This window comes from Centroberyx affinis, unplaced genomic scaffold (genome assembly GCF_046629955.1).
Source record: "Centroberyx affinis isolate AG114_WGS23_722 - 3 ecotype Tasmania unplaced genomic scaffold, CSIRO-AGI_Caff_v1 ptg000969l_1, whole genome shotgun sequence".
Taxonomy (NCBI): Eukaryota; Metazoa; Chordata; class Actinopteri; order Beryciformes; family Berycidae; genus Centroberyx; species Centroberyx affinis.
The window spans coordinates 102546-125741 of record NW_027279540.1 but is presented as its reverse complement, the minus strand read 5'-3'; the positions used below and the strand labels follow the sequence as shown (position 1 = coordinate 125741).

At 41.4% G+C, this 23196-nt stretch overlaps 2 protein-coding genes across 3 annotated transcripts; one reads left to right on the top strand and one right to left on the bottom strand.

Moving 5' to 3' along the window:
- Positions 1-755: 755 nt before the first annotated feature.
- Positions 756-5666, bottom strand: enpp5 (ectonucleotide pyrophosphatase/phosphodiesterase 5). The gene is made up of 4 exons (XM_071522250.1): positions 5554-5666; positions 4044-4946; positions 3368-3544; positions 756-2932 (listed from the first exon to the last, which is right to left on the bottom strand). The coding sequence occupies exons 2-4, from the start codon at positions 4921-4923 to the stop codon at positions 2529-2531; spliced, it is 1461 nt and encodes a 486-aa protein (XP_071378351.1). The 5' UTR covers positions 4924-4946; positions 5554-5666; the 3' UTR covers positions 756-2528.
- A 6320-nt stretch (positions 5667-11986) lies between these two features.
- Positions 11987-18999, top strand: hmgn3 (high mobility group nucleosomal binding domain 3). 2 transcript variants are annotated; one of them, XM_071522247.1, is made up of 6 exons: positions 11987-12134; positions 14162-14212; positions 14505-14534; positions 16431-16487; positions 16855-16950; positions 18072-18999. In XM_071522247.1, the coding sequence occupies exons 1-6, from the start codon at positions 12120-12122 to the stop codon at positions 18111-18113; spliced, it is 291 nt and encodes a 96-aa protein (XP_071378348.1). In that variant the 5' UTR covers positions 11987-12119; the 3' UTR covers positions 18114-18999. The 2 variants fall into 2 exon arrangements, with proteins under 2 accessions (XP_071378348.1, XP_071378347.1); XM_071522246.1 differs by having other exon boundaries at positions 16852-16950.
- The last annotated feature ends 4197 nt before the right edge of the window (positions 19000-23196 follow it).

The window sequence follows — 23196 nt, the reverse complement described above, 5'->3', positions numbered from 1 at the left end:
TGCTGGTTTTGTCCGAGTGGAGTGGCAGACCTGGGAGAAGTTGGAGGAGTGACACACAGGCCGCCTAGCCTCTGACTGACTGACTGACTGAGCGCCTGGGCAAATTCCAGCGATAACTCATAAGAGACCTTTGATCCTGCAAGTTAACAGGTGATTTATGCAAAAGCTGCGGCCTGAGCCTTGAAGGACGTTTTGGTAGTGAGCGGATTTCCTTACAGGCTTGTTATAGCCTACCTCATGTGCAGTGAACGGATACATAATGGGGAAAAACTCACATATAATTCATAATGTGTTGACATATTTTTACATACACAAAAAATATGTTTATATGCAGATGACATTCTTTAAAAATATATTTTGGGAACATTTTCTTCCTGACAACATATTCTATTTTTCTATATTAATTTGGAATGAAAGTCATGTGTACAAATACATCTCAATACATGCTCATTTTTAACATCTCTAAACATATTCCGATTTTTTTTTTTTTCATGAGTTCAGGTAGGTATTTAAAGTCTCTAACTTTTAATGTGATTTGTGTGTTACATAGCACAGAGAAGCCAAACTCTCGTGCGAGATCTCCATAACTCTTCACCTATTTTGTATCTTGCTAACATAATGCCATCAGAGGCAAAAATAGCCATAAATAGAAATAGAAAATGCGCCCAACCCCCCTCACACACACAGTAAACACCAACAAAAAACACAATCCCTTCAGTCTCACACAAGTCCCTTTTATTTGAGAACAGACTGAGTAATTGCATTAACATGGCAAAGATAGTTAATTTGTAAATTATAAGTAAATATCCATATTCCAAATCCAGGGTAACAACTGAGATAAATCAGACCTAATATCTATTTTTCAATGAGTTTCAAATTAATTGTTTAAATATATTGTGGATATATTTTATTTCTCTGTCAATAAATCAGGGGGGAAATTAGCAGACAACACTTTTCATTCATAAAACATAAGACAATTAGCAGAAAATTAGCAATTTTCATATAAATGCTCTTAATTTATTAATTTAAATTTTGTAAAAAGTATTTCACAGTGGTGTCTGTCATTTTTTGGGCACAGGTATTAGTTAATGCATCTAAAAGCCTAAGGACAAAATTCAACCAATTTTTCTTAAAAGATGTTTAAAAAATATTAGAATAATTAAGACTGACAGAATTGGGTTCTACTTCACTTTTTATGATTATGCTAATTTAAAAGCTTTTTGGCAAGAGGCACCTAACTTCTTATTTTAAATAGCATCTACGAACAAGGAGTGCAAATGACACATGACCTAAAAAGCATCCAACTACTGCCCCTTCTTTCTGTTTCGTTTCTATCCTTTAGTGCAAATCAGGGGAACAGTTCTTGCAAGTCATGCCGAAAAAGTCTTCTCAATCAAGCGACAAAGAAACCCTTATAATCCCTAAGACAAAATACTGACCAATAGCAATTGCACTTCACATTTCACCAACAAATGGCCATGGTTATGACAGTCAACATATGAACAGGGGGGCAATACACAGTCATCTATACAGAAATATGCCTCCCCCAAAACACAAAATCTACAAAACATAATAAATAGACTAATTGACACACAAACAATTGCACACCTTAGAGAGATGTTCTCCATGAAGTTAAAAGGCAAATGGTAACTGACTACTGAAGAGCAAGGTAGTAATGTGATTGGCTGGTGGAATGAACTACACACATGAGCAGCAGCCTGGCACATTAAGTGAGTTTCACATCTTAAGTGGAATATCTGCTTAGTGGTACCATTCAAAAAATAACACTGTCTCACCCAAGCCACTGACAAGTTTCCTGACAGAAGCGCACTTTGAATACTTGTCGTCATTTTTCAGGTTAGTCGCGGCATTCATAATTCACATCAACTCCCGATTCAGTGCTCAGAACAAATGGTGGCGAAAACACGACAAAGCCGAGCTCATTCTTACTATGCGACATGACAAATCCGCTTTGTATGGATTTGAAAATGTCAAATAAACCAAATCTACTGCCGACCATTCCAGTGTTACTGTCAGGTAGTAATGTTATCCAAGCCGTAGTTTTTCCCCACCAAGGTTCATAATCGCCAGAATCACAGGGTAACATTCCACTCTCTGCTTTGAATTTTAACTAATTGTGTGAGGATGAGAAATGAGGAGATGAAATCGGGTAAAAACCACAATCAAAGCAAAGCCACTACAAAGCCCATGTAAAGGTTTAGAATCTTGATTAAGCCTGCACCAGAAGCAAACCCTAGACACCTTTCCCTTATCTGCAAGTCGAGCGAGCCAGTGTTAAATACTGCAGCTGTTCCTCTAAAAACACCATTAGGAGGTTAGGTGGGGGACATAACCACTGTCGTAACACTTTCCCTCTAATCTCCACACAATAAGAAAAACAGGCACTGGCATTTAGCGGGGTAAGGGAAAGGGTTTGGGGGATGCTTCTGGACAGAGCAGACCATCTTGGGGAGTAATACCTCCTCTTTTTTTTTTATCTGTCTTGTTCACACTTTTGTTTTCCTCACCTACAGGTGCAGGCCCTCTTGCAGCAGGGGCTGCGACATCTCCCTGCTTCTGAGAGGTAGTGGGGGCAGCTGTTTGAGTGTCACTTGTCTGATGTACACCACCAGAAAGCCCAGCACCATCAACACACCCAGCAGAGAACCCACAGCGGGGGCGTAGGAATACCCCTTCACCCTGGCTGGGACGCTGGGTGCGGGGGGAGAGAGCTCTGGGGACAGGAGGTCCTGAACATTGGAGAGGGAGCCGTTGTTTGGTAAAGGGTGGAGGGAGAGGATGTGGCACATGAGCGGGTAGAGGTCGACGGAACGCATGGAGATCTTGACGTAGTTCTGGCGAAAGGCTGGTCCGCGGGCCACGAACACAGGGTGCATGCTGGGTAAGGAGTTGTTATAGCCATGGTTTCCCACTGTAGAGAAAAGACAAAAAAAGGTTATTTCTATAAGGCTGTGCAAGGGTTTGATGTTGATTTATTCTTTCTTTGGTAATCAATAATCTATAGATATCAGTATTTCCCCTACAATTCATTCAGCAGCAGAGCCCCCCCCCCCTTCCCCTTCCACACATAAACACACACACTCACTCCCACTGCCACAAAAAAATTCTGGCTTTGTTGTGAATTACAGCCCATATATCATGAGCTAGTTTTGGTTCATACTGACTTGAAATACTTTGTAATCTCACGCAAAGCTATTAATAGAGCAGAGGGGAGCTGGTGATATAAACTACTCTTTGCAAACTGAAAAATCCTGTTTGATGTGCGCAGCCAGAAACTGGAATGGTGTCTGTTTTAAAAGTCTACGGTCTCAACACAAGTCTAGAAGTTTACTGGTTTTTTACGTACTCATGAAGCGGCCGGTCCTGTTCTGCATGACAGTCCAGCCCTCCTGCGCCTCGATGAGAATGGGCATGATCCTGGCGTTGTGTCTGTAATGGAAGTGCTCGGGAATGTCCACCTTCTTGTACACGGCCATGTGTGGGTGTGCATCCACCAACTTACTATACACCTCCTCAAACTTCCCTGCAAAACACATACCAACCAAATGTCAACAGATACAAAAAATGCTACACTACAGATATTTTATGTTAAGTTGCAAACATGATAAGGAATTCAGAATCTTAGCAATTCTACCAGTGCAATATAACTAAGGGAAATTTCAATACACTTGACGGTAGAACAAATCTTAAGTAGTCCACCGCACTCTAGCAGAAGCCAGGCCAACCATAATTTATACCATTATTTTATTAGATAGGTTAAGATAGTGAACACTTGATGGTAGGTTGAAGTGGCCCGTTTCTGTAGCCTAATTTAATTAGAATTAGACAATAGCAAAATGTAAAAAAAATTAAAGAAAATCATTTACTTGACTTACTTGCTATAGCTTCTTTACAACAAGTCATTGTTTACAAAATGTTATCATCTAATTACATCGTAATTCCAGAAATGATGGTGCTGTAACATAAAACATTAACCAGGTTTATGGACAACATTGAATATGAAAGATGGCCAAAGATGATACCTTCTTTTGGAAGAATTCCCACCACTGGACTCTTATCCACCCAGGTGTACAGCTCTCTGCTCACATACTCATCCAGTTCTATAATCTTATCTTTGGAGAGCTGGGTCATTCCGTGGTCACTGGTGACAATGAGGTTCACCTTGTCGTACAGCCGTGCCTTCATCAGCTCGTTCCTGAGGAAGCCAAGCTTCTCGTCAATAGTGACGATGACTACATCCATGAGGGAGCTCTCAGGTCCCAGGTTGTGCCCGCTCTCATCCGGCTCCTCCCAGTACAGAACCCCCAAATCCACCGCTTCTTCTTCGGGCGCAGAGAACCATTCAATGATCTGTTGCACCCGGGTTTCAAAGGGAATTGAAGCATTGTATGGGAGATACTTAGTGGGGTACGTCCCGTGGATCTCCACGTCAGACCCCGGCCACATTGCAGCTCCGCTCCGCCCTCCTGCTTTCTGATTGGTCACCCAGAGAGGCACTGCCTCCTCCCACCACCGTGGATCATACATGGTGTCCGTCTCCATGGAGAAGGACCGGTTCAGCACCGGGTCATACATCTCATTGGCCACGATGCCATGTGTCTCAGCGTACAGCCCTGTCACCAAGCTGTAGTGGTTGGGGAAGGTTTTGGTAATGTACGCGTTCTCCACCTTCTCCACCCTCACCCCCTCGTCCATCAGGGCGTGGAAGTTAGGTGTCGGGACCCGATCGACGTAGTCCCAGCGGAAGCCGTCAAAGGACACGAGCAGCACCTTGGGCTGATCCCTTACACCGTGGCCCCTGCGCCCATGCTGGTTCAAGCGATGGAGGGAGACCAGAGGCAGGAGCAGGGCCCACAGGCAGACCAGCTGACAGCAGCCTCCTCTCAGTAGGCAGCAAAGCATTGTGTCGTCTGTGATAACAGAACCTGCAAGCACAAAAAACCAACAGAGGAAGGACTCAGTGAGTTAGGCCAAGCTGCTGACCAAGCTGCTGACCCCAGCTATAGGGAAACATTTTTGCCCATATTTTTCAACATACTAGCTGACCAAGAGTGGAAAAAGGGACATAGCCTACATGAATGCAGTGGAGTTAGACTGCATACAGTACTAAACAAACCACTTTGCCACATAAATGCATTGTGCATCCAAGACATTACAGGTCAGGAGGGTAATGATGTCATTGCAAATTTGGCAGACTGAGGAGATGGCGAATGCATTGCAACTAACACAGCGAATTCCTACAGACAGCCAACCTTATTAGAGAACAAAACGGTTCCGTATTCTTCCGCTGTAGTAACGGCTAACGGGTTAGTTTGTCACTGTATGTGGCTAAATTTGTTACAATGTAGCAAGCTATGCTAAGCTAAAATACCCAGCTCTGCCTGCAACAATGAGACAACCACAGATAGGACTATGTCGATTTCAGAGGAGTGCATTAGCTGAAGCGACACAAGGAGACAACAAGGCTCGGAGCCGCATTTCGATGCATAATTTCAAAAGGCAAAACGATGTGCTGTCAACGGGAGAGCTTACCTTGTTATCTGATTCTGCACGGTCCTGCCTTGCTCTGCACACGAAGATAAACAGCCGGACTCGTCTCGCTCTGCAAGAAGGAAGTCCCGCCTATACTGTGTTTTCTCTGTCTTTCTATTTATTTATTTACAGAGATAAACTCAGACCAGACCATTTAAACACAATAGATTGCTAAATATTTCTTCCAAGTGCATGCTTCACTCTTAGAGGATGCATCCATGATCTCAGTGCGATCGACAAGTGCATAGGTCCCAATGACGTAATGTGGGATGAGGAAGAGGGGGGAGGAAGGGGGGCTGGGGGGAGGCGGCAAGTCAGGTGTTATAAATAGAAATCTTGTGCCAGACTGCCAGTCAGTTAGTTAAGGTTCATTTCGCTTGCCTTCTGCAATTTCCTTTTGGGGAAGACGGAAACAAACATTAGTAGGCTATAAGCTATTAAGGATGTAAAGACAGAAGACTTTTCGCTTGCACTTAAATTAATGCCCGATACGTAGCTGCCCAGGACTAATTTATGAAATTTGAAACATAACCGCTCTAATCGCATTAGCAAGTAGCCTATTCCCTAATGAGACAGTTACAACAATGCAATAGCCGCCCTGCAACGTCAACAAAAAACGTCCACAAGGTGTCAGTCAAGTCCTGTCTAAAAGAATCCAGGTCTGGGTCTTGCTTCCTTCACATTCTGTAAGAGATCAACATGACGTCTTAGTAATGCTGCTGGTGGGACCTTCTCTAACCTATTGACAATGTAGTCCATCTCCAAAGGGACCTAACCAGAGGGACCTAACCAGAGGGACCTAACCAGTTTTTCTGTTGAATGTAATGGAACAAAGATACAGGAAAAGTGTTCTGTTACTTATCTTGGATGTGAACTGGAACAGTGTATGACTAGTGAGGCTATGGCCCTCTCTGTCATTGGGAAGGTCCATTCAAAGACAAAGTATCTGGCAAGAATATCCAAGTTCCTTGATAAGGAAACCATGAGGACATTAGCTACATCATTAATTCAATGCCACTATGATTACACCTGCGTAACCTGGTACAGTGGTATAACTAAAAGAACAAAAGATAAGCTGCAAAAAGCTCAGAACAAACTAATGAGGGTTGTCCTTCATCTCAGTCCAAGAATGCACATTAGCCCAAACCATTTTAAAGAGTTGAACTGGCTCCCTGTCGAAGGTAGAATTCAACAGTTATAACTTATTATGGTCTATAAGATTTTACAAGGTCTATGTCCAAATTATTTTACCGGGTATTTTCAGTATGTTCGGGACTCTCATGGCATGAATACGAGGGCTAGTGTATCTAACCTGAAACAACCCAACCTAAAAAGCAAAGTAGGGAGAAGTACATTTCTCTACACAGGGGGGGAGGAGTGGAATAAAATCCCAAACACAATTAAATCTGCCCACTCTCTGAATAGTTTTAAAAAACAACTGAAAAAATGGATGCTGAGTAAATTAGTATAGTGAAACATCTTTTCTATGACAGTTTGGACTGGTTTCTGAACCTGTGTGTTTTTTTAATTTTATTTTATTTTTTATTTTTTTATTTTCATGTTTGCATAATATTGATGTTTCTGTTAGGTGTTTCAGTGTAAAAATGTGAAATGAGTAGCATATACATGTCACTCACTTTTCCTGCCTGCCTCCTAGCCTAGACCTCAGGACCGCAATGGAAATAAGTCATGTGACTTTATTGCGATATCCTGATGAATTTTAGTACTGTATGTACATTTGTACATTGTATTTTAATTTATCGAATAAAATCAAATCAAATCTCTCTGAGGAGATATCAATAATCATGAATTTTATGAATAGGCTACTTCATTTTGATTGTTTTATGTTCATGTGTGGTCGATGTTCAAAAGCTCACTTGCATATTTGGGGCCTCTTTATTTGCCATTCATACAACTATACCCTGCCACTTCCCTGAATGCAAAGTTATCTCTGTTCAGTCAAATAGAGAATAAAGTGTGAAATATGCCAGGACCTTTGCCAAGTAGCTTTCCATGCAGCATTTTCATTTTATAGCACTTAAGCCAACAGGAGGCTTGTTCCATACAGTAGTGCCTTAGTACCAGCACTGGAAAGAGTACTAGAATGTCCTGCCAAGTAGTAGGCCTAGTGTTGTTACTTTGCTGATATTTTACTTAAGTACAAATGAAAGTACTAGCATAAAAAATCTACTAAAGTAAAAATAAAAAGTACTACTTTAAAATGTAAAGTCAAAAGTAAAAGTTACTGAGTTACTTTTTAGAAGAGAGAACATTTCCCATGTAATTCTAAAAGGACGAGAGGACAGAGTTCAAACTCGATTCTTTTAATTGGAAAATTTGGAAATTACAAAATAAAGTGCACAAACAAAGTTACTCTTCTCTTCTTTGCTGACTGATCGTTCACTGTGAATGGCTCCACAATTTGTCACTTGATGATTGTCCAGCTTCTGTTGCTTATGGAGAGCCACAAAATTGGTAGGCTACTCTGTAATGGATGTGATTTAAAATCTAGTAAAGTACAATACATAAGTAAAAAGTAAAGGTAGTCAGTAAAGTCAGTAAAAACTGATTCTTGGTCACAATGGTAGGCCAACTGTATTGTTGGGAACTGTAGAATATGTACCATTGTGACTTTCTGGTCACAAATTATACGTAATTATATGTTGGGAACTGCATAATATGTGGCAGGCCCTACTTGTTATGAGGGTTAGGATGCACTTAGATGAGGCTTTATAGGATTTATTTATTTATTTGAGTGATATGCAATGTAACTGTTGAAGCCTTATGTGGTGTATGTAATACAGATGCCTATGTGTGAGTCTAGTATATTGCTTAATGTAGTCTGCAATTGAGTGGAACGACAGCAACAAAAATGTACAGTATAAGTAAAAGTACAATTACTGACTTGCATACAAAAAATACAAAAAAAGTACAAATACACAAAAAAGCTTCTCAATTACAGTAACGTGAGTAATTGCAATTACTTCCACCCTTGCTTAGTACTTGATGTCATGACAAGTACTCTTGCCATGTGGGGACCTGCTACAACACTGTCAGAGAGTGAACACTGTGCTGAAGTGATAGAAGCTACACTATTGTATGTGTGAGGTCAATCAAACTGGCACCACGATTTCCAAGCTTTCATTTAAGGTCTCTGTTGGTCATCTTTTCAGAAGAATGCAAAAAGAAACTGAGATCAGATTTAAAATGAGGGGGCAGAAAAGAAGAAATGACCCATTCACTTCCTCTGCAGATATCAGTCTTGTTTGTGTTGGTGTGTGTCTGTGTGTCTGTGTGTCTGTGTGTATGTGTCTGTATGTATGTGTTGTACATGTGTTTCTCATTGTGTTTTTCCCCTTCCATTTAGCTGACGGTGTGAATCTATGTGGGAACGGACTATGGAGCTATCAGGCTACCTGCTCCTGTGTGTTCTGGGTTAACTTTGGTTGTGTATTCACGTCCATGTAGACATGAAGGGGCGTTTTGTTTGTTTGGGCAGGAAAGCTCTGCCTATTGTGAGATCTGTGGCTCTCTCTATTGTGATGTCACTGGAGAATGTTGAGATTGCCTTTGTTGAATTCTTTGTAGAATGTTGTAATGCCTATTGTAATGTATAGAATGGTGTGATATTCATTGTGATGTATGTACTGTTGTTCTAAGATGTTCATTGCAGAATATAGCGAAGGCCATTGTGTTGTATCTAGAGAGGTTCTAGATGTTCATTGTTGAAAAATTGGTAGAATCTTCAAACCATACTAGTGTCATCATAGCTTGAGCTAACAGAAAAGAACAAAGTCCTTCAGGTTAAATGGATACAAACGGGATCTGACCATCTGTTTGAAAACCTTTAAAATAATATTAATAAAAAAAAATTATATGTCACAGAATAATTTGTCTATGATATTAGCAGAGGTATCCAGAATTCTGAGGGTCATTGAAATTCTACCGTTTTACTCTCAAACTACTTTCACCTATATAAAAGAAAATGGTCTGTTTCAAACTTAAACAATTGTAGATGACATTTTCAAAACATGATTCTTGTATTGTTGAGAAATTACCCTAATTGTGTCAGTAGCCCTTTCAGCTTCTTGAGTGGCCAGTGCTTCTCTCTGCTTGATAGACTTATTGATTCATAACCTATGAAATAAGGTTTGCGGCCCAGCTGAAGTAATAACTTGATTGTTACATGAAAATTACCTTTTTTTTTTATAATTATAATTCCATACCAATCTTTTGGTCCTCCATTGCCTGCAGCCATTCTGACTGAGCTAGTGGTTCACAAAATACATTCTGATCAGAGAATGACAGCATTAGTAGGCTACATGCATTTGAATTGAATTTCTATTGTATATTTCAGAATTTGTACCTGTCTTAGAAAAACACTATAATGTTTAATGATACTTCTGTGGACAGTGCTTTATGTACTTTTATATTGGCAAAGGTAAGACTTTAGGGAATAAATTGCATTTCCTCTTGCTTGCTGCTTGTACAGTTAAGCCAATCTGATCACACCCATGATGCCAAGGGTTTCGACTTGGACCAGTATAGGATGTCAGTTGGTGTCAGAGGCATTTGTGCCTAAACTGTACCCACTGGAGCCGGTCTGGACCTGACTGGATCCAATGGACTTGGGTTAAGTCAGGCTGAATTTTCCCTTAATTGCTTGGGTTTCAACCTGAGCTCAGGTTGAAAAATATCTTTGAAAATGTAAATGTTTATCAGGAGAAAATTCTGAGTGATTTCAGGTTTCAGTCAAGTCACTTTTACAAAAAGGTAAACTGGTGAGGTAAAGGATTGTTTGGGTTTAGCAAGAGATGTTTTGGGTTTGGGTCAATCTGGCCACAAATCTTCAAAACCCGAGTCAAGTTCTGAAGAATAGTTAGGAGGCAGTGAAACTCAAAGGACAAACAGCAGTGCGTCCTGTACGCCCCTTTCTCTACGCACAATCTTATGACTTTGCTGCCACATGCACTGAATTCTTCGGGTATAGAGTGGAAGTGACAAAACCTGACAAACAGGATTTTGAATCGTGAAACAGTGCTTCCCATTCAAACCACTGACTCTTGACACCTGTCTTGGCTTCATGTTCTCCATTTTCAAAGTTGCCCATTGAGTTTTCAACTTGGCTGAGGAAAGTAGGTGGGGTGTTTGTGCATCAACATTTACATATCACAGGAAAAAATGCAGCATATTTATTTATTTTTAAAATGCCACTTGAACTTAAGAATTTATCTGAAAAATGTGTTATGTAAATGGGCATTGTCATTTGTACCAAAATACATAATGATTTTGCCCCATAAGGATTTTTTGGGTCCTTTTTGGGGTTCTCAGTTAGTTAGCAGGTATATTTCATTCTGATTTCATTTGAATGTTTACTTGGGGCCATTTTACAGGGGCCAACACAAAAAGAGGCACTCCTACACATAAAATGTTTAAGGAAGGAGCTACTGTACCCTTTTTCAAACAGAGTAGGCATTTTTCCAAAGATACCCAGCTATGTTTAAGTGAAGATGATGGTGAACAAATGCCTTTATACAAAATGTACCTCGATGAAGATTAATAAAAAGGCACTTTGTGAATGGCAGGGTAAAGGGAAGGTGCCTGGACGCCCTTTAGACCCTATCTGTGCACCTGCCTGACATTTTGATCATATGTTTCACTCTTCCCCACAATTATCTGCCCAGCTCTGCTTTTCTGTGCTAAATCAAATCTAAAATGTTCGTTTTCTGAATGTTCATTATCATCTGGAGGTCTCCAGCCCTGCTAAACATACGGAGGGGTCAAAATGTGTCCTCATCATGAAAAAAACGCTGATCTGGAATATTAATTGACCATCCCTCACGAAAAATCAGTGGAGTATTCCTGTAATATTCCAATAGGGACTAATAGACCTATTGTGTCTATGGGAGAGATTTGATAGCGACCTTATCGTACTTTATGATATTTTTTTTTATCGTTTATGATATCACAATATTCCTACAGTGGCTTATAGGTTTGCTGTGATATTTACATGACATCATGTTAAAATGCAGCAGGCCCATTGGATTGCTCTAGTTCTTTGTCGTAAGGAAAACCCCACAAGACATTGTGCCAATCAGAATGTCGTCAATAGCCGACATTGAGCCCGTTTTTCTGGTCCTTTGTGTTTTATTTAGAGCATTCTCTCTCGTCTAGATCCTACACTACCCAGATCCGCCGAGAGTCGGTCCCGCTTTCATTGGCCTGTCCCTTCTTTCCCTCTCAGCCAGCACGTCTGAGGGGATCTGCGCACAAAGAGCGCGTAGCCAATCACAGTAACCCTCTCTTCAACTTCGACCAATCACCGCGACCCTCTTATTTGCATAGGGAGGGAATGAACCAATCGGGAGTCACCACAGGAGAAGATTTTGACCGTTCTACCCAATGGCTGAGGGATGTACAGAGTTTTGGGGAGTGCATATAATTAACATATTATCGAAGGTGCTTAGATATTGATCCTGTATTTCGAGGTAGTTCAAATTCACCTCTCTTGGACCTTCGGGTTTGACCTTAATATTCGCCTGGGTGGAGAGTTGTTCACAAGCAAAATGCCTAAGAGAAAGGTGAGTGTCGCTGCTCCTGTCGAGCTTACTTCAATTTAGTTTTCCTCTCTTCTATGTGACAAAATAGCGGTGCGCGATTTTGTGGCGACGTCGAGGCAGGTGAGGTGATGCCAAACTTTGAGGAAGCGTCGTTTACAATGTTTCAGGTGTAAAGCCTTTAACCGGGGGATCCAACACGCCGTTGTTTATACAGCATAGATGTTATCAACAGCATATTGTTTTTTTTTTTACTGTAAACCTTCCTGTGTTCCTTTCAATGGCCGTTCTGGTGGTCGTTTTATTTGCCACTTCCCTATCCACGATACGCACTGGCGAATGTCACCCGGACCCGCTGGATGGATGGATGCGTAAATCCCGTAGGAGACATGCGTGATGATTATTCTTCTGTGCGCATTTCACGCATATATACTTATGATTTATCGATTCAGAAAGATGTGTAATCTAACACCCAGAAAAAAAACCGAACGACACCACCTTCCTGCTTCATTTTCAGTCTCCGGTGATGAATGGTAGCCGCCAAGCCGATGGAACAAACCCATATCCAGATATGGAGAGAAAGAAATAAAGAGAGGGGGGGATCACAGATAATTGCCGCCGTGTTAAAAGGGGCCATGACACCAAACAAACAGCCTTCCACGACGAGCTCTAGTGCATTGTATCAGTTCATACATGGAAACTGGCTTTTCTACCACCTAAAACTGCCATTGTCTGCGCAGATTCGCCTTTGAGGACAGAGAATGGGGGGCCTCTAGGGGCGGAGGTCGCTCACATGCAAATGATGCGATCGCCAACCTGCAGGCTAAACCAACATTTTTTTTGCATGGGTAGAGACTCCTATGTAGGCTGCTCTCCTTATCTACCTGCAGCCCAAATAAAACGGGCTTTAGCAGACCATCTGCATCAAATGTGCAGTATTTATGATCATGAAAATGTAGGCAGACAGCATTCTCTGTTAGGTTGTGTGTATTGAGGCAATGAGTGCGCGAACGAATCGATGTTTATATTCTATTATTCTTTGGGGAGCTTATTTCTTGGCAGGTAAGCAAGATGCCTCCATTAAAATGGTAATCACCGGAGAGCAATACATACAATATCATCACGACCCGTGGGCGCCGATAAGATGATATTGCAAATGGTAAATTTGCGGCTCTAAGCATTCCCTGACAGTAATTAATAGAAATTGCAATTTGATACTGTGAAATATTACAGATTGCGATGGTTGCTTTCATATTAATCAGAAAGCCGAAAATATAAATCACTCTGGAAAATACAAAAGTCATTATTGTGAGAAGACATTTTAGATTCTGAGAACTGATTTTACATTTCAGTTGTGCGGCACGTCATTACAACTCCTTAAATGTACAGGCCTATAACATACTCTGCTAATACCCGTCAGTGTATCAGTACACTGGGGATCGCCACATTATAGATGGAGGTTATCAGAAGGGAGATTTCTATTCAAGAAATAAGGGGTTTCTCAGAGGAAAAAGAGCCTCCAACATTTATTTTATGGACGTTTCTAACCTGTTCACCTTTCTCCAAAGCTATGCTCAGTGCATTTGGTGTTTTACAGTTTCATCCTGAGCATTCACCCTGTCTCCCAAATTCACCCCACAGAGGAGAGAAATACGAACAGCTGCACAGGGTGAACTGTGTTGAACCAAATCCAACCTTTAATTGACAGTGGATTGCTAGTGCAAACAGTCCAGACACTCAAGTTCTGCTTGATGCTCTCTTCCCTCTGCCATAATGTAAAAGGGCAACTCTCCTGGTGATGATGGAGGATGAAAACCACAACAAAACAAAGCCACAGTCAATTTTGAATTACAAAATGAATAACTGTAGAGGAGCCATAGACCCAGGCCTGAACTGGACCGCATTCGTGCACATACACACACACAGACACTTAGACTGTCAAAAAGTGTGTTAATAGTCTTTTTGACAGTGTAAGTGTGTGTGTTAATAGTCTTCATCCTATATTTGTACATTTGAGTCAACATTTTTTCCTTGATGTGTTTTCTCTACAGTCTCCAGAGGGTGCTGAGGGCAAGGACGCCCCCAAAGTCACAAAGCAAGAGGTAATTGTTTTGGGTGTGTTTGTATGCTGTGTGGGGGTGCAGATGTGTGTTTGTGTGCAGTGTTTTGTGTGCTGAAAGTGTGTTTGTGTGTGTGTGTATGTGTGTGTGTGTGTGTGTGTGTGAGAGAGAGAGAGTATAAACATGAACACAAACACAGATAGGGTAAATTTTTTAGGACACCAGGCAAACGCATCAGATCACCGGCCCCTGAAGGTACAACTGATATCTGTCTCTCTGTCTCTCTCTCTGTCACTCTCTCTCTCTCCTCCCTGCTCATCCCTTGTTCCGGTAGCCCACCAGAAGGTCAGAGAGATTGTCAGCGGTAAGTTGCGTTCTCCTCTCCCTGTCTTCACCTCTCTCACTTTCCTCTCCTCACCCCCCCCTGCCCCGCCCCGCCCCGCCACCCCACCCCACACTCAGTCTTCTGGGACGCGGTGTAATAAGTGTCAAATTACCACGGTCACTGTAAAGTCCTCGTCTAATTTATGGATGTGATCAAGGCAATCAGCATTTACAAATTCCATAAACGTGTTCCCTGAGGATTGTGTCTGGCTCGGCATGCATGTCTTTTTCTCTGTTGTCTTTGTCCATTCTCAGTCTGGTCAAATGCGCAGTAGGGCTGCACGATTAATTATTTGTAAGTGTATATCGCAGTTTAGGTTGCAAACAATTCATAAATGTGGAATATTGGCGTATCAGTAATAGTGATACGTTTGTTTTCATTTAGACTGTTCACTGGAGTTGAAAATAGCCAAGATGTTGATGTAAAATGAAAATGGTTTTGTTCCCCAAATCATAAAAAATAATGATTGATCATAACATCTAGCAAACGTGATTATAATTTTATCTATAATCATGCAGCTCTGCTATACAGGCCATCTGTTTTTATCTCTGTTGTACTATGCATGTTGGGCGCATGTGTATTTGAAACTTTGCCTGTGTTTGTGCATTTGCATGTGGATTCGAAACCTTTCATCAAATGTCAGAAAAACAAGTATTTGTTTATATGAAGATTTAAATGTATATATGTATGCATGCGGTCAGATAACTGTTGCATGTCTTTTCCCTTTGGTAGAACATTTTTGGATTTCAACACACCTATCTGGTGTGACTTCATTAGCCATGACCCTCCAGCGCTGGTGTTGGATTCTGTCTTTAAATGCAAACAGGCCAAATAATTTTTCAAACACCGCTTTTGAGCACCAGGACAACAAGTGTCAGTGGTTAGTTGCTCAGGAATTACTACAAGGATATAATAAGTACATTTGACACAACCTGACCAAATGAAACTTTTATTTACATTATTATCGAATAATAGTGTAATATGTCATACATTTAAAAGTTAATGATTATATCACTAATGGGTAAGAAGAAGATTATATGCAGAATTTGAATTAGATTCCTGCGTCAGGTTTTCCTTTAAATCGATCGGTTGTTGATAGACCATGAATTGCATTCATTTTGAGTGTACAACATGGTTTAGATGGAAACTATGTCTTAATGTTTTTGGTCCTAATTCCTGCTGTATGAAGGCAGTGAAAGGAACAAGCTGTTGCGCAAATAGGTGTATGTCATTGTGGACACATATTTGTAAATGTTTTGTGAACAATTGTGATCACCCCCTCATTTGAATGAGAATTTATGTTGTCCATTTAGCATCTTGTGTGTCCTAAGAAAAACAGATATTCTGAGAAAGTCTCACATGACTGAGTTTTGCCACAGCGATGTTAGCTGCTAGTGGCTTCAGGGCAGCGCGGCCCGCTTTCAGCAGCCTGGAAAGACTCTGCAGCAAGCTTGCTCTCATATTGAATGGCCGGTATTATAAATCCCGTCCAAAATACTCATTGTACTGCGGTTTGAGTTCAGTTCACTTTCAATTCAGTTAAATATTTAAAAACATTTGGCATGATCATATCCTGTCAGATCTTACCACTTAAGAAATACAGTATGACTGCTTGATCTTTAGTAATTTTTACAGTGGCAGCCAGTGCAGAACCTGCATCTGTCCTGCATTAGTCCTGAAGGATTTTCCAAACAGTTCCTCTTGTGGCCAAAGCAGCAGTATGTAAAACAGTGCTGCAGTGGCTACATGATCTGTATGTGTGGAGAGGGGAGACATTTTTAGGGGGAACTCAGGATAAAATAACGGCCAAAATGTTTGTCCAAAGACTGTGGACTGGTAGAACTGCATTCGATGAGCTCGGTCTGTCTTAACCAGGTGCAGAAGCCTGCTCCACCCAAGCCTGAGGCCAAGCCCAAGAAAGCCATCGTCAAGGTAAAACGCATGCAAACACACACACACACGCACACACATACACAGAGAGACACACACACATACACACAACCAACCATTCAATAATATATTTACATCCGCATAAATTTGCAGCAGTCCAAGGCAAACAGTGGCCCTGAATATGAAACACACACCCACACACAAACACACACACACACACACACACACACACACACACACACACACAACCCCTCATATACACAAACATACCTTGCAGTCACACACATGAAAGATAATTTGGAGGGCATACAGAGCAAATGTAAAAGCACATATTTCCATGTGTGTTTATATCTAGTGTTATTAAGTTTTTCTGCAGATGCGTTTCATTCTCATTTCCTCTGTGCAGAAGCCGGCAGACGATAAGGTGATGAAGGCAAAGAAGGGTGGACCTAAGGGCAAGAAGGACGACGGCCCCGCCCAGAACGGAGAGACCAAGACCGATGAGGTATGAGGAGGGAAAATACAAGATGTGGTGATGAAGTGAGAAAACGTACATTCAATGGACTAATGACCTTATTCCCCTATTTTGTCAACTTGTGTATAAATATGCACACACACTCACACAAACCACACCTATGCTCCTCACAACTCATTGCACAATCACATCTGTTTCCACTCACCATTACGCACATCTCTTTTTTCCCCCTCACACGTATGCATACACGCACGCACACACACACACACACACACACACACACACACACACACACAGATCTATGTGTCTCGTCCATGTGTCAGTGTGTCTTCCGTCAGAACCATGGCTCCCTCCTCGATGTCAGTGAGAGGCCAGAGTGAGACAGTCAGAGTTAAGGGTATGGCGGTGTGTTTCTAACCCGGCTTTCGCGTGTGTTTGCACACTAACACATTACAGATACGCTAACTGTAAGCTAATTGCATAAACAGTCATCGAGTGTGCTTTGCAGCGCTGCTTATTTGTGTGTTTGAGAGAGAGAGAGAGGGACTGTACCGAGAGAATAAGAGAACAAGTGAGGATGTCTGGCATTTTCCTTGCTGTGTGCAGTGATGTGGGCCAGGAACAACTTTTACACATCAGCAGGAGGTTCACTGCTGCTTACAGAGCCTTTATATGAAAGGTGATTGGCTCAACAGACTCATAGACAGTTGGCTCCACCAGAGGCCAAGCAGAGGAAACTGAAACGAGACGTTCACTTAAGTGAAATCGCACCGTTCGAATTTGATTCCCTCATTGAGGTAATGTTGATGTGTTGCAGATACTAGAGGGTTCAGTTAGTAGCTTTTCATGGAAATTTGAGAACAGATCTTGATTGGGCAAATACAGATACCAGTGTTGAAGCATAGAACTTGAGAACGAGCAAAGATATCTTAATTTATTCAATAATCATTTGCATTCAGTCTGTTTTGAAGTCTCCATTAGTTGAACTACTACCTAAAAGATACAGTAGCTTTGTGTTAATTTCTCATCTTAGTGCCCTTCTCAGGTCCCTATTGGCTGATTGGAATCTGCCCAAGCAGAGATTGAGTTGAGTGACTATATTCCATCTTTTGTGTAATCCTTGTGCTTTTCCCCCCCGTTCTTCCCTCCAGGTAACTGACGCGGCGGAGGAGGCGACTGAGGAGAAGGCGTAAAGAAAAGGGCGCGTCCCCCCGACTCGTCCCCTTCGACTCCATGGCAGCAAAGCATCTTTTTTTACTGACGATTTTGTACCATGCTGAATTTTTTTTAGACTTGTGATAGTAGAGATGGATAACCAGCAGCCCCTTTCCCATGTTCACACTCCTCCCTATCCCCTACCTTCCTTTTGCTCGACCCTCCTCTCTCCTCCATTCTGTAATGCTACATGCCTCTCAGAAGCGGAAAGACAGAATGAAGTGATAATGTTTTTACCGAATGGCTGCAGATGTTCTTCATCTTGCCTGAAGGGGGCTGTAAACAAGACTGTTATGTTCCTCTACACCAATTCTGCCTACATTTGAGCTATTCCTCTCGACACAAGTTGCTCCTTGATTGGCACTGACTGGAATGAAGCGATGCTGATAAAATCACAGTTTCTCGATTCGCCCCCTGATGGTTAAGGTCAGGATTTGAGGGTGCGCTGAGCCCAGATGTGCGCCGGGCAGCTGTTTGAATGCAAAGCTACAAGAAACGAGAGTCAAACCGAGCTCACGTCACATCAGAGGCGACAAACGGAGAACATCTGCAGCTTTTTAAAATCTGATTTAGATTTAGTTTTTAGAATCACTACCACTGTGTTTCGCATAACTCTTTTTGTATGTGTGTGTGCTTGAGTGGGTGTGTTTGTGGTTCCCTGTGTTTGACTTTGTTCACTTTGTTCCCCCCCTTTTCTTTTTTCTTTTTTTTCCTTTTCAACCCCTCGTCCTGCAGCAGAGTGACATAGCAATAATGAGTGGTGCTTCTGTTCTAGAAGGCTCTATTGGCTTTGGACCCTCTGGGCTTCTCTGAGTTTCATCCTGTTGGGAGAATATTTTGAAATAAAAGAGAAAGTTGATGTCACGTGCGAGCTGGTGTTTTTCTTTGTCTGTGTCTCCTCACTTACTGGTGAATAAAGCCGTTGTGGGCAGGATTATATTTCCATAGTGTTCTCTAGATTAGAATGACTGATGGGAAACTCCAGGAAAGAGTCTGGTTGACTTGCATGTATATTTCTGGTGAGGGAGAGAACATTGGCTTCCCTTTGTTACACCCACTGTGACAGTGGCGGTTTATTTGTATACCATCACTTCTTTGTTCCCATGGAAAGCTCAGGTATCTATGTAAAGGCCTGTGAAAGTGCACATGTGTGAATGTATGTGATGGGCTTGTGTTGGGGAGCTCCTTTTGAATGTGTCCATGTTCACAGTTACTTTTTAAACCCACACAAAGCCGGTGCTGTGTGTCTGTTTGTGTGTATGTGTGTGAGGTCGATGGGGGCACGTGGCTGTGTTAAATACAACTGCTGCGTCAGGAAGTGAAAGGTCAGCATTTGCCAAAGAGGTGGGACCAGTGAAACCATACAGTCACTTCATTGACAGACAAGCCGTCACTCAGACTCATGGACCAATGATACGGACACGTTTCCTTTTTCTTAACATGTGTAGATGTTGAGTGCTCATCTCTAGATCATCACAGATAGTGAGGAAGGAAATTGAAGCTTATCATCAGGTCTCTGTGTTAACAAAGATTAGTTTCAGTTTATGAATCAGTAGCAAGATGTAACTCAGCATTGAAAATGTGAATCTCTTGGCATTACAGAGCACCAGATGAGTGCTGAATGCACATAAATATGCTTTTAACAATTTTTTGAAATGGCAGATCCTCTACTTGATGATCTGACCTGTTAACCCAAACACCACACTGATGAATCTTAAGTACAGCTGCACAAGTGCAATATAGTAAGTCAGTTGAAGTATGTGATGGAAAGCCTTCGGCAACCATGAAGACTTGTGTCACTACAGTGATATACCAACATTGAAGAATGGCACTTAAAGTTTACCCCACAGCAATATCAGTGAGTCTTTGAAGAGCTTGGAGGACTTAACTATAGGACTATAGGACTTTACTATACAAGCAGAACAGATAGAGCAACAGGCTAATAGTTTGCACTAATAAGCAGAGCAGCAGGTGCATAAAGATGGCAGCTCTCTGGATTAATGTATCTAAATGACATTTTGAAGCATTTTGACACAGTAGAAAGAGTAATTGTATCAAACCAAGACTCCCATTAATTCTCAGCAATTCTCAAAATATAAGTATCATGAAGCATTTGGCCAAAACATTATTAGGAAGCAGTTTGGTATAGAGCACCAATTTATTTGGTCAAAGATAATGAAGCTCAGAGTTTCAAAGCGACAGGAGATGCGAGATTTTAAGTTCTGTAACCTTTGTGTGTCATACAAAAATAGGCAGGTGGCTGTTACTGTTGTTACAGACAAGCTCAAAGCAGGGCTTTGAGTCTGCTCATTAAGAATAAATGAATTGCTTTTCACGTCAAAGGGAGTAAAACTGAATAACTGATCACATTTCTCTTCCCTGTTTCTGGCCAGCCTCATCACCTTTTGACTCCTCTGTGGCCCTGTGCTGTCTGCTCAGCTGAGTGGTAGAGAGTGAGGTTGCCTCCTTGTGGCGAAGTCAGCCAGCACAATCACAATTACAGTGAAGGGTTCAGGATGAAGGGCAGTTTGGATTTGGTTGATACAGCTTGACTTAGGCCTAAATATGTGAGTCTGGCCTGACCCCAGACCACAAGGTGTCTTTCCAAACCCAAACCAAGCCTGAGGGGTGTTGTATTTTAGGGTGACAGGTGGCTGAGTGGTTAGAGAGACTGTCCTTGTCCTAACTGGAGGACCCGGGTTAGAGCAAGCAGCCGCCCAGCTGAAGTGTCCTTGAGCAAGACACTGAGACTCCACTGGCTCCAGGGTTGCTGTGCTGCAGCTCAGTGGTTCTCAAACCGGGGGTCATGGCCCCCCAGGAAGTCACAAGATAACTTTGGGGGGGGTCACAAGATGATTTATGGGATAGGAAAAACAACATTTCTACTGTACAGATTTATTATCATGTGTAATTTGTCTGATTTTTCTCAAATTTTTGCTTTTTCTTGTGAAATACTGAATAGTTTTCAGGCTCTAGGTTTCCTCTGATAATCAAATGAAACAACCTAAAAAGGGAAAATCGTTTGCAGTGTGAACTGTTCACCACTCTGCATATGCAGCCTGTAATGGGGTTTGCGAGTAGGTGTCACTTCGTTTTAAGGGGTCATGAGCCAAAAACTTTGAGAACCACTGCTGTAGCTGACCCTGCACTCTTCGCTTGTTCCCTGTGTAGGAGAGCAAGTGAAAAAAGAATTTCCCTGTAAGCCTAAACCTGAAAGGCCTGAATGTGCTAATAATTTTGTAATGGTTAATAAATTGTCAATAACAGTGCTTATCAACTCTACTCTTGATCAAAACCCCAACCCAAATCCAAGGAATTAAGTGATAAATTCAGCCTGACTTGACATGAGCCGATCAAGCATATTCGACTCTGGCTGACCTAAGTGTCAAACTCTATTGATGTATGGTGAAGGTGAGTGCATGCAGAGACGGCAGAGTATACCCACTGCTTTCTCTAAGAGTAGAGAGTATGCACAGCTATCTGCCTAAACAGTTTTGACACATACACAAATGGTAGGTGGTGTAACCACAGGATGCTCACAACCTCTGTAGAGTAGCCTACCCACCTCTCAGATACACTAGGCCATCGTTGTATTATTTGTGATCAACGCTGTTTAAATTAATCCCAAATTTCAAGGAAAATCAAAGAACAAGCAATGCAGTTCACACACACAGCAGCAAACTGGATCTGTGGAAAAGTGTGGACTCCAATATAGGGCTTGCGATCCCTTCTGAAGAAATTGTCAGTTCACAGATGATTATAGGATTTTGTTGAATCAGTTAATCCATTTAATTGCTGAAAAATGGCTTTTCACACGTTTTTAGCTCCTGCAAATAAATTCAAACAAATGACCCCTTTAGAATGAGCATTTGAACAATCAGTTTCAATATGATTACTGGTATGATGTCTCAGGTGTGCTTATATTACCCAGGAAATAACTCATGCAACATGGAAAAAATGACCAAAAAAAGTCATAGCCAATGTAATAACACGCTACATAAAGTTTACTTTTATCAAAGTCAGAAAGAATGTAAATTAGTCATTCATCTGTTTAAAGGATTTTCATAACAGCAGCATCCTACCACCCACATAGTCTACTGGTTTCCTTTAGGTAGATACTGTGACCCCGCATGTGTGTCTGAATGAAGGAAATAAGCGCACATAGTGAATAAAAATGAGAGTGGTGTGTACACTCTGTATACCCGTGTATATACAGTATACCCTCAGTTACACTACTTGGTAAATAATATTATTTGCAATATATAAAGAAGGAAGAATCAGACTCAGAAACATGTTTTTCATTTGAGTAAACTACACCGTACCTGCACATGCATGGTGTATATTAACGTTAATAGAGAAAAAGGGACACAAATCCATATTTCAAAGTACTTTGCCAGCGGTGTTTGGACTATAGTTTTGCTCTTGGGTTCCTCTGAGGTGTCTGAACATCTGTCACTGTAAACTTTGGGCTCGTGGTCAGGGAATAGGAATCTTGCTAGGAATCTTGGGCCCTCAACAAAAGTACATTTTAAACAAATGCAGGCTACAACATAATAATATTAATTAAAACTGACACAGTAAAAATCTGTAATCCCTGGCATGTTGCAGGGCCTCTGCATTTCTGGGGGCCCCCTGAATCATTCATGGTACCCCCCCCCCTCCTATTCCCTGTGACAAAACTGATTATTGGCTTCACATAGGAGGCAGGTTGTTTTCCTAATTTATAAAGTACTCTGAAATGAGCTCCAAGAGAATGTGGAAAGATAATGATAATTCTAGTAATTACTATAACTTATTATCCTTCTATTATTGATGTCTTAGCCTGGTACAGAGAAACAGCTGGGTAAACAGTTCATGAAGTCAGTCTTAAGAAGAGACTGGAGGCTTGTTGTTTGTAGGTGTTTGTAGGTGAACTGCTCCAAGTCCTTTGCTTTTTGTGTAGTTAAGCATAGCCTATCTTAATATAGATATAAAATATATTTTTCATTAAAATATTATGGGATCATATAATTAACTGTAAAATAATTAACATCATGGTCCTGTTCTTTTATATTTGCAGCT

Coding starts and splice junctions, on each gene's coding strand:
- enpp5 (XM_071522250.1), bottom strand. CDS start 4,923: ATGCTTTGCTGCCTACTGAGAGGAGGCTGCTGTCAGCTGGTCTGCCTG. Junction 3,545..4,043: donor GGGAATTCTTCCAAAAGAAG/GTATCATCTTTG, acceptor TGTGTTTTGCAG/GGAAGTTTGAGGAGGTGTAT. Junction 2,933..3,367: donor CAGGACCGGCCGCTTCATGA/GTACGTAAAAAA, acceptor TTTTCTCTACAG/TGGGAAACCATGGCTATAAC.
- hmgn3 (XM_071522246.1), top strand. Junction 14,535..16,430: donor GGTCAGAGAGATTGTCAGCG/GTAAGTTGCGTT, acceptor TGTCTTAACCAG/GTGCAGAAGCCTGCTCCACC. Junction 16,951..18,071: donor GAGAGACCAAGACCGATGAG/GTATGAGGAGGG, acceptor TCTTCCCTCCAG/GTAACTGACGCGGCGGAGGA.